At 33.4% G+C, this 11,977-nt stretch overlaps 1 protein-coding gene across 3 annotated transcripts; it reads right to left on the bottom strand.

The window, feature by feature from the left end:
• Positions 1-496: 496 nt before the first annotated feature.
• TLR3 (toll like receptor 3) lies at positions 497-11,464 on the bottom strand. Of its 3 annotated transcripts, none has more exons than XM_015592785.2 (6): positions 11,128-11,464; positions 9,074-9,240; positions 7,834-8,286; positions 6,420-6,611; positions 2,821-4,673; positions 497-2,577 (listed from the first exon to the last, which is right to left on the bottom strand). In XM_015592785.2, exons 3-6 carry the CDS (start codon positions 8,275-8,277, stop codon positions 2,349-2,351), a joined length of 2,718 nt encoding a protein of 905 aa, XP_015448271.1. In that variant the 5' UTR covers positions 8,278-8,286; positions 9,074-9,240; positions 11,128-11,464; the 3' UTR covers positions 497-2,348.
• Between the last annotated feature and the right edge of the window lie 513 nt (positions 11,465-11,977).

The raw sequence follows: 11,977 nt of genomic DNA, 5'->3' as shown, positions 1-11,977 counted from the left end.
CAAGAAATATTTTTTAAGTACTTGATTTGGAGCATCTTCACATTTTCTAATGGTCACTTACTATTGAATCTCCTTTACAGATAATCTAAGGTAGACATTTGAATAATTAGACATTGTTAAATAAATGGCATTAAAATCCCCCTCATCAACAAATTGATTGTCTCTACTATTTATTTCAATCTAAAAGGTGTTATTTTCAGGTAAAATCTAAATACTTAGATTTATTTTAAACTCAATAATGTTGATTCAGCTGGGTTTTGGTTTGAAAGTAAAAAATAAGAAAGAGTTGGAGTGAACAGATTATGTGATGGCACCCTGAAAGCTAAAATATAAGCTTTACAAGTCAATTCACTGGTGGAAATTAAATAGGTCAGACAAACATCCTTTTCTGAACTCTTTTTGTCTTGAATCCAAGATAAAAGGACTCCTGAGAATAATTATAAAGGACAGCCTGCAGAAGTGCAGAATGTTGCTTCCTCTGTAGGTCAAACACAAGTCAAGGCTTACGCTTTTTATTAGTTTTACTTCTTTTCAGTTACATATGTCATCCCTTGTGTATCCTGACCTCTTAAATATTAAGCAATTTTTTTTAAAAGTACGTTTTAACTTAATTTAAGTTGAAGCCATTTGATCAACTATCTCATAAGCAAATACAAAAAAGAATGAAAACAGTTACTTCCTGATATATTGATATATTGATTAATTTATATTAATGACTAATTTAGAAATATTTTAATGAAGGTGAGAACACTGATACATAACATACAATGTGCATCAAGAAAAAAAGTAGTTATGATTTTTATTTTATGATGCCAAAATAAAACAGGATCGTTTCACAGGTAGAAACAAATCTTAACAAAAAGTTATAAAGCAAGTGACTCGCGTAAGTGTTGTGTATAATGTGAAAGGGAGAATGAGTCCTCCATACGTTCACATTGTTGGGAGACTGTAGGCTCCTTTAGGACCAGCAGTTCTTTGGATATTAATTTTTCCAGATATATAATTTTTATGTCAATTTAGTCCTGAGATTAGTGAACTATTTAAATCACAGTTCCAATATGCGACATTGCAAATGCTCCCTAAATTAAACAAATGAGTGCTTTAAGCATAGAAATTAACTCAGCTTTATAATTTCAACTCTCCATTATATTCAAATGCCAGAACTATACAGGTTTTAAAAAGCCATTCTTGAGGCGAAGATTTATATGATGGAAGCCAGTAATAAAGATCATCATTTTTAGTGGGAAAAAAAAAAAAAGCCATTCTTGTCTATTTCCAAAAATTAGTCTTTTTGTTGTTAAACAAAAATAAAACTTAAAATAGTCATAAGGACTAATTTATACATAGCATATTATTTTGTGGTATGATAATATGTTCTATGTGAAGGTATTATACCATGATCATCATCACTATTATATGGGAATATCTAAGATTTTGTTTATCATTATAATTTTCAAGACCATGAGTCAAAGAATGCCAGTGGGATCAAGTGATTTGGCCAGGGTTATCTTCTGAGTCTGTGACAAGGAGAGGACAATATTTTGAATCCACAAAGCCAAGCTACCAATTAATCTTCATGAAGTGAGCCTTTCTGCAATACTTTTAAGTATGAGAATTGTTTCTTTTAACACTTCTCATAGTAGAAATCCAACTATCAGGAAGACATAAGTATTTATTAAGCTAGTTATTTTATTAAGTAATTAAAATGAATTACAAATGTTTTCTGCTCTCGAGTCTATATATTAAAATGGTATTTAACATTTAACAGAAGTAACACTGTGATAGTCACCACTAAAATATAAGCTTTACGATTGAAAAAATGTTGTAATTAAACTTTTGAAAATATGGGAATATACTCTTTTACAACTGAAATAGTATTGTACCTATTAAAACAATTATTTTTTATTGTAATATGAGTGAATGCAAAAAACCCAAATGTAACTATCACAAACCCTTACATAACTAACTTTTCTTAAATGAAGAATATTTTTAAACTTTCTTAAGTTTTCATTGGCCTCAGTAACCAGTTGTGTACATTTCTTAGTACAGTATATTCCTATTGTTTATTTTTGGCCATATTAAGTCAATTGGTAAGAAAAGGCTTGAAATAAGGAGATACATTTCCACAGAAGAGAGAGAATTGTGATCTAATACTCTCATCTATAAATATGAATAAACAGATTTACAATATTTTCAAGTTAAATTTATCTTGACACTTTTTAAATTAGGGAAGTTGCTCCTTGGTTAATTTAGTCTTTTTTTTTTTAATTATTTTTTTTAATTGAAGAAATTATTAAAAAATTTTCCCTCATCTACCTCCCCCCTCCCAATTTAGTCTTTAAATAAATTTAATGTACTGAATTTCTGGATCCAAGTGCTACTTGCAATTTATGATAAAAAGCATTTATCCGTTCTTTCTGAAGTGGCCAGTTCAAGATGCAGTAAGATTTAAACATTCCTCTTCGCAAACAGAGTGCATGATTCAATTTATAATCTGGAATATCCTCAAGAAAGATCAATATAATGGAATCCAGATTTTGTTCAATAGCTTGCTGAACTGCATGGTGCACTTTGAATCTAAGTTAAAAAAAAAAATGTATGAATTAAGTTACATATTGATATACAGTTTTTAACAGCCAAAAGCTCTAAAATTTACAATTCCCCTTAGAATTTACTTTAATCTGTCACTAAAAATTAGATTATGTTTTTTTCTTAATTTTATTTTTAAGATTATTTGAATTATGAGTGATAATATTAGTAATATTTGAAAGCTCAATTTACAAACAAGTATACATTTAAAATTTCACAATGTTCACCTACCTTTTGCATAATGGGTCTTTTAAAAGATGCCGTGTTACAACGAAAATAATTTTTCTGCTCTTTTTGATGCTATTAACAATTGCTTCAAGTTCAAGGACACCTGCCTGAAAGTCTCTCTCTTCCAGACAAAATCTGAGGGTTTGATCTTCTTCTTCCATTGGGCAGAAGTGTTCCCAGACCCAACCTCTATCTTTATAAGCGTGAATTATATATGCTGCATATTCAAACTGCTCTGGCTGGCTGTCTATTTCTTTGAAACCAAGAATTCGATGCACTGAAACGTTCCAATAAAAAGATATCCTCCAGCCTTCAAAATGGATGAGCAGTACAATAAAGATAAAAATCAATAAGATACTGGTATTTATCATGAAAAGAAGTTCAAAGGGGGCACTGTCTTTGCAGGGTGATATATCAAAAAGCATCACTGGGCAACCATGATACTGAGGCGGAGTATTACAGAGGTAATGGCTTGATAGCTCAGAGATGTTGGTATGAGTATTATTGATCCAATTAACAAACCAGGCAATGCTTTCACATGTACAATCAAATGGATTAAAGCTCATATCTAAATTACTTAGGTTCTTGAAAGCTGACCCAAAAACATCCTTCTCAACTGATGTTATGAGATTCTTCTGAAGGTTTAATGATTTCAGAGAGACCTGATTATCAAAAACAGATGGTGGAAGTATGTTTAAATTATTCAATCCTAAACTGATGCTCTTTAATTCAAATAAGTCCTTGAAGACCTCTGCTGGGATCTCATCAAAGCCGTTAGACTCTAAGTTAAGGACATGGAGGTGAGAAAGACCCTTTAGAAAATGAACAGGACCACCAGGATTTGCATGTTTCCAGAGCCGAGCTAAGTTGTTATGCTGCAAATCCAGAATTTCTAGTTTGTCGAGACCCTCCAACAGTTCATCATTTATGTTGGCTATGTTGTTGTTGCTTAGGTCCAGAATGGTCAAGTTATGAAGAGGGCGAAAAGGTGAAGGAGAGCTATCCAGGTTTTGAAGGGCCACTCTTCGGAGCATCAGTTGTTGGATGCTTGGAACCAAGGCAAAAGAATTGCTAGTCAGTTGTAGATATTTGTTGTAAGAAAGGTAGATTTCAACAATATTTTCCAGACCTCTCCATTCCTCTCCTGTGAGTTCTTGCCCAATTTCGTTAAGGCCGAGGTCAAGTACCTTTAGATGGCCCAACCAAGAAAAAGCACCACTCTCTATTTTTGAGATTTTATTTTTGGTTAGGTTCAGTATAAGTAAAGGAGAATGAGCAAGTGATACAAATGTTTCGTTTGTTAAAGTTCGCAAACTTGTGAAGGAGCTGGACAGACTTAAGTATTTCAGCTTTATTAGTCCTGTGAACATATCGCTTTTTATGCCTTGAAAGTTGTTATCTTCCATGTTAAGATACTCCAAACATTTCAGCCACCGAAAGGAAAGATTATCAATCTTGGGAAGTGAAGCAAGGAAGATGTTTTGTTTAATAAAAGATCCTCTCAAATTCAGGTATTTCACATTGAAAAGTCCATAAAAAGAGTGAGAAGACAAATGCTCTATATTATTATACTCCAGGAAGAAATATTCTAGATGCGGAAGCCAAACAAAGGAATCATTGCCAATCACTTTTAAGCTGTTATAGGAAAGATCGAGCATGGTGAGATTTGTCTGGTTTAGTCCAATGAAAGTCATATTGCTTGTTCTGCAAAGCTGGGTGTTGCTCAGGGATAGATTCTGAATACTTGTGCCTGATAATTCCAAACAAAGCTTCTCTGTGAGACTGGGGCCCAGCTGGGCATTGTTCAGAGAGAGACCAAATAATTCTCCAATTGCATGAAAACACCCTGGAGAGAACTAAAGATAGGGAGGGAAAAGGAAGTTAATAACCAAAACACAATAGAGTTTACATGACCCTTGCAAAGCTTAAGCACAATTTTTTTAATCAATCTCCCTTCCCCTCTCACCACCTTCTCTGGGTTTTCTCTCTGTCCCTCTAATGCACAGCTCCTTACTCTGTGCCTGTAACACCACATCTGGCTCCAAACCCTTACCTCCCCCGGCCACAGGCTAATTTCTACTCAGCAGTCACAACTCAGCTTAGATGTCACTTCATCCGGGGCTTTCCCTGACTTCTCAGTCTAGATTAAGTACTCCTAGTACTTTTACTTTATTACGCTGAGTAAATTGCGTTTAAACTTCATAAAGTTGCCATTGGGACAGACTATCTGTCTTGGTGACCACTATTCCCAGTGAAGGTTGTGGAACGAATGGATGGATTTCATTTTGAAACAGTGACATTCAAACTTAGTGACATGGAGAATGTCCATGATATAATTTTTTAATGGCGGGGTACACCATCACCCTCAGGGACACAATATTGCACAGCTAATAAGATAGACTCTGGTCTAGCACTGGCAGAAACCCAGCTCAGTCACCAGCTCGTCACCTATACGACCTCGAACAAGTTCCTTAATATTTCTTCATCTCAATTTACTCCTGTGTAGAATGATGAGAGGAATAAGTTGGTTACAGACCATATACAGATACAAATAAAGATATTGTCACAGTGTCTGACATATAGTTGAGTACTCTATGACTTTCAGCTACTGTTGTTTTTCTAATTACTTGGAGAAAAGCTAGGTATAAACATACCCAAAGGCTGACATTGGTTGTCTCTAGATTGTGGGCTTTTGGATGATTTTGATTTCCCCCCCTCATTATTTATATATTTTATAAAATTCTAACAGCAAATGTTCTAAACAGAAGAAAAATGCTGTTTAAAAATTAACATGGGTAGTTTACATAAAATATTTAATTATTATCCAGAGTAATTTTGTACAGTCTATTTTTATGTCTGAAAATTAATACAGCTTTAAAAGATTTGATCTAATTTAGGATGTCCAATTTTCTTATTCTCAGCCTGTAAAGGAATAAAATATAGAAATACCTATATATGAAAATGGTTAACAAATTGAAGATCATGGATCCGAAAAGAGAAGGTTACCTCATTATAGGAAGGTTTTTATAATAATCTAATGCTAATTATTTATTGAGCACTCACATGCCAGACCCTGTGCTACATTCTTTATCACACAGTCTTATGGAGTCTTATCATTATGCCAATTTTCAAGCAGAGAAAACTTGAATAATTTGCCTGAGTACACAATTATTAAGAGATAAAGCCCAGACCCCGAGTCAGCTAACCCAGCTCTAAAGCCTGTGCTTTTAACTATCATACCATTTTAATTTTTTTCAGAAGTCTTGTGCTATAGATAGTATTAATTTCACTCTATAAGTGAGGAAATTAAGATCCAGAGAGGTTAAGTAAGTTCTTCAAGGTCAAAGTACTGGTCTGTAAATGGAATGGGGATTTTAACCCACTCCGTTTGACAGTAGAGCCCCAGTTTCTAATTGCTACCAAAGTCCCTTTCTTGGGAGGATGACGTCAATGGCCCAATCAGTCAGTGTGAAGGATTTTGGAAGACATGTCAAAGGTTATCACCTCTTTCTATAGGGAACTTTAGATTCCTATTCGTGTGACATAATTAGGGACTGCCCACACTTAAAGTTGGAACAGAATAATTTTACCTTACTTCTTACCTCTTTGATTTGATTTGATGACAACTCTAATTTTTTTAAAGACGAATTGCCAAGGAAATCAAGTTCTTCACGTCTTAGTAGATTAATTTTATTATTTGATAATAGAAGCTCTTGGAGATTTTCCAGTTGGAGCTGAGTTCCTAATTTAGTAGATGACAAGCCATTATGAGATAGATCTAATTTAATTAAATTCTGAAAGGAGAAAAAAACATGTATATAAGTTAGAGTCTTGCCATCAAAAAAGGTTTTCTTCAATGTACACGAATCTTATAAATAACTCATTCTAACATATTCTACTGTCAGAAAACTGACAGTAGGACTAATAAAAGCTTTGTTGCAATTGAAAATGCCATTTTTGCAAGAATTTGCTTTCTTACATCATGAATCACTTTATTTCTCCTACCAAAATAAAAGGACTTAAGCTTACGTATTCACGATATAAGAAATATTCATAACAAGCACTTATTTATAATAAGCATTTATTTATGATGCGGAGAATGTTTGTGTGGTTTATCGAACATATAGTGTCATGCATCAGCCTTGAAACTAAACAACTACAACAACAAGATGTTTTCTTAAACAGTACAAGTAGAACTTAGTCATCCATGAAATTATACTGAGAATGATCGATAGTTATATAAAATTAATTTTTGTTTGTTTTGTTGTGGGATGTTTTTCACTTTATGATGTGATAACTTACAAATCAAGAAAAAGGTAAGGAAAAGGTGATATATGTTAGGGCAAAATCTTCTGTGATGTCTGTTAAAGAGGACAGACTTTTATTTATGTTTTAAAAATAAAAATAACATTTTGCCAGCGATTAACGAGATTTTGAGGTCTTTGTGTCCAAAGACATTTTGTCCACATCAGAATCTAAGAAGGCACGTGAAAGAATTTGAAATGCCTTGCAAGCAAATCATTTTATATATGTTTCTAAGAATATTTAAATTTATATGTTATTTTTGGCATCTGGATGAAGAAAACAAAGAGTTTTGAAAACGGTTTTAGTTTAAGAAAAACTCTTAATAATTATCTCAGATTTAGGAGTAATAAATACATTTTTCAGACTTAAAATTCAAGCAAGGTACTTAAAAGAAAAAGTACTAGCCACTGGAAAAGCAATATTGTGAGGAGACTTCTACAATCAAGAGTAGGTAATTTTTAGTTGAAAAATTTGCCATGTATCAATGTGTTAACTTTATTTAAGTCAGAATTTGGACTCGATATTTTTTCATTATTTCGAGTACTAACTCGGCACTTTGAGCACTTTTTCCTGCGTTCCTCGCGGGATGTTCTGATTTTTCTCTGATTTCTACCTCTTGAATCTAAGTCCTGTTTCAAATGGGAGAAAGCAAGAGAGGCAGTTCTTTAAAATTAAGATTAAAACTGATCAAAGATGATATTTTCCTCTTACCTTCAAATTTTTAAAGGGATTATTTTGAATTTTCTGGATTGAGTTGGACTTTAGATTGAGTTCAACCAAATTCATACAGAAGATAAAGGTTTTATCAGAAAGGTGAGATAGCTCATTGTTTTGAAGGTTCAAAATTTCCAACAAGGGGAGTTTTTGGCACAATTCTGGCTCCAGTTTTGAGATGGTATTAAATCCTCCATCCAAGACAGTAAGTTGGCTATATCTTGTAAAATTGGCAGATGGTAATTTTCTGAGTTGATTATGGGTAAGATCCAACACTGTTATGTTTTCTGGGAGGTCATCAGGTATTTGAGTCAACTTCAGATGACTGCAGTCAGCTACTTCATGCCTCACAGCACATTTATTGGTAGAAGATGTACACAGTATCCAAAAGGACAACAGTCCCAAAAGAGAAGAGATATGATAGAGCAGTTTCCATCTCATGATTCTGCCCTATAAAAGAAACATAAAAAAGCAATAGACAACATTAGTGATGCAAACTCTCACATGCATTGGTATATAATATTCCTTATAAAGTATATAACTAAATGTGACTATTTGTGATCTTTTCACTATAACTCTTATGATATACAAGTCTGCGTTATACAAATAGTACATCAAATGGAAATAATTCAAACAGTACAGAAGACAAAATAGAACATACACTCTCCATCTCCACCCCGGTTGCAATGTTCCAAGGTAACCTCTTGACAGTTTCTATTTTTAATTCTCATGGTCACCTTCACAGACCTAAGTAATATGCATCTGCTTCTATATCTCCATTTATTAACTTTAAGTATTTTCTTCCCACTATAAAGATAACTTAATTATATATTTCCTCATCATCTTACAATTTTTCTTTAGTTATTTTAAATTTAATCTATTGTCACATTTATCATTTTAAAGACTATACCTAAAACTCTCTTTTTGATCAACCAACTTTAGACAAAATCTTTTGACTTCTCACCTCATGACATAGGAAATGTACATCCCTGTATTTTCTACACACTTCTTTCATCCTTACATTTCCTAAAACTGTGAGCTATAACATTGCTCGACATCGTCAAGATATAGTTTTAGCATTCATCTAAAGTTATGATAAGTCAGACATACTTGGTATAGAAAAAATTCAGAAAATCTAAAGTTGATAAATATTATTCATGATTTTATAATTATGTAAATAGACATTTACCGCAGAATCGGGAAGATATAGAGAAACATAGCAATTAAGAGAACAAACCCTGGAATTACGCCCTCTGAATTCTGATCCTAGAATCTCTGCTTCGTAGCCTCTGGCAAGCTAATTTATTTCTCAGGCCTTAGTTTCTTCATCTTGTAAGTGGAGATAATCAGAGTAGCTTCTCCATAGTTTGTTTTGAAGATTAAAGGAAATAAGTCTTGCAGTATCTGGAATAAAGCAGCATTTAATATTATTAGCATTTTTATTAGTCAGTACAATAATCCATGATTTGTAAATTGATTATTATAACTATTTATTTTGTAACTTTTTACTTTTGAAAGAAAATCTATACAAAATTAATTATATTGGGAAAAAAATCACAGCTATTAAACAAGAAAGAAATGGTAAAGAGAGCCAAGATGTGAAATAACTGAAATTCAAGGAAATTCATGGACGGTTAGGAAGATTCAAAAAGCTTCTTATCAACTCAACCTTTGGTTAAACGGAGAAATGCAGTATGGACTCGTGCTGTCTTCACAGGCTAGGAAGCAACCAGTATCCTCCCTGAACTGCAAATGATCTTCATTTAAAGAGACCAGATTCCTTTAAAAGTGCTCTGTTTTTCAGTTTCATTTTAAAGAAATAAAAAATAAGCTATGAATTATGAGGAGTCTGTGGGTCACTTCACCCTACTACTTGGTCTAAAGAGTGGAAGTAAAAACACACTTTATTAGATGGAAAAGACTCAGCAAATGCTAGGCAGAATGAGTGAAAAAGGAAAAATACACAGAGGAAATCTTATGAAACTTAAAAATTGTGACTATTCATTAAAAAAAAATCTTAAAACCTTCACAGGAAAACATGTGATCAATGACTTCCAAAGAAAAGAGATCTGATTGATACAAAAAATTTTCTCAGCAACATCAGCCACTGGAAAATAATAGTAATAAGCTTTCAAAACATTCAGGGGAAATTATTTTGAACGTAAAATTTTATTTCCAGCTGAACAATTAAAGATAACGGGAGGAGGGGGAGTATTTTAAGATAGGCAAAGAGTCAATAAGTTTATAACTATGTAACTCATATGAAAAAAGCTATTTTAGAATGTGCTTCAGTAAAATAGACAAACGAAAATACAGTTAGAGGATGAAATGAGAGTGAAAACAAGTAGTTGAATGAGACATAACAGAAACAAAGAAAGCTGAAAAGAAATGAAAAACAGAATCACTTGGCCTTGCAATTTTGGAAAGACTTCTCAGGACGCATAGGCTTATATTTCTCTGTCCAAGTGACAGACAATATTGCATCATGGTTTGGACATAGAGTCTGGAGCCGGGCTACTTAGAGTTACCACTGGTTACAATTTGGCTTATACAGTTTGGATTGCAAACTTTACATTTTTTTACTTGACATTTTTTTCCTCGTAAATTTGTACTGATACTCTGTATACAGACACACATCAATACAAAATCATATTGGAAAGTTGGGAAGCAGCTTCCTGAAACTAGTACTAGCCAAGGCTGACTCTATTTCCATCAGACTTAACCCACATTTGCCGATGCAAATTTCTGATCCTCTTATACATCTGAACCTCTTTCCAGTTCTCATCTTTCTTTCTTTTTCCTTTATTAGTCCAAAGGAAGCCTTCTTATTCCTAGGAATAGCTGAAGTGTTTCTCCTTTTCAAGCACATTATCATAAAAAGCTAGCTCCTGTCTCTTCTCTAGCCAAGAAAACTGAGAAAAAGAGAAAAGCTGTTTTAAGTTCACAGGGCTTTGTATCTTTAAGACGAAGTTGTGATTTTTTAAAAAGTCTGTTACAAAATGATTTCCGTAGCTACTCTAATGTACGGAAAACTCTACAAAAAAAGTTTCAATTACTACATAAAAATGTTTTATCATGTTAATTAGAAATTGTTGCTGTTATTTGTACTGTTATAATACACTTCTCCCCATACCCATATCACCTCCCTTTTCCTCCATTCTTTTTGTTGAATGGTTCTGACTCGATTTCAAACAGCAGATCCAAGAAAGACCAAAGTACGTTAAAACCAACATGCATTCTAGCTTTACGAATGTGAGAAGTGCTATCCCAACAGGAATTTAAAATATATACCTTCACTTACTCTGATCACAGGTGACCTTCCCTTTTCTCCTTAGTCCAAATCCAGGCGTTTTCATCAGACAAGCGTGACAAATTTGCTGCGATCTCAAAAGTGAAACTAAAGTCTAAAAGAAAAAAAAGCCTTTTATAGTTGGTGCATTCTAAGAAGGGCAAAGAAAATAAGCCACAATTTCAGCAAGAGACATTTTGAACTGCTTCTTAAAATGTCTTGTTTTTCTTTTTTTCCCCTTCAGGTGCAGTCCCCTGGGTTTCATTGAAAGGGTCACAGATTTAGCGACAGAGAAAGATGAAAAAGTGTAACTTCACCACTGAGTGTGGGCAGGGCTAGCTAGTACTCAGAGGATAATGGCTATCTAATCTAACTGAGGGTGAATTTCTCTATCTTTTTACCAAAATCTGATGTGAAACTGTCAGAATTGAATGGTGTGTGGTCAAAGGGACAGAAAAAACTGTCCCTAATCAAAGCTAAATATTTCCATTTCTCTGATCTCATTTTCTCTTCTTAGCAACACTGTAAGATAAATAATGCAGAAATCAAACTTTTGATCAAAGAAGAAACCAAGTTTCACAGTAGAGAAAGAGCTCACCATGGCAAAACAAAGGGCCAGCCTAATTCATGCCATCCCATTTTCCACATTCAGAACCTGTTAGGGAACAAATAGATATGCCCAGAGAAAGTTTAGATTCACTATTAGTTTTCAATTAGTTTTCCTGACTCCAACTAGTTAAAGGAACGTGCTTGTCAAAAAATGAACACATTGTGGATATAATATGATATAGTATTATAACTATACTTATATGTAGTACAATTGGCAGGAACTATAGAGATCACCTAATCCAA

This window comes from Pteropus alecto, unplaced genomic scaffold (assembly GCF_000325575.1).
Source record: "Pteropus alecto unplaced genomic scaffold, ASM32557v1 scaffold24, whole genome shotgun sequence".
NCBI classification, from domain to species: domain Eukaryota; kingdom Metazoa; phylum Chordata; class Mammalia; order Chiroptera; family Pteropodidae; genus Pteropus; species Pteropus alecto.
This window is presented reverse-complemented; position numbering and strand designations above follow the sequence as displayed.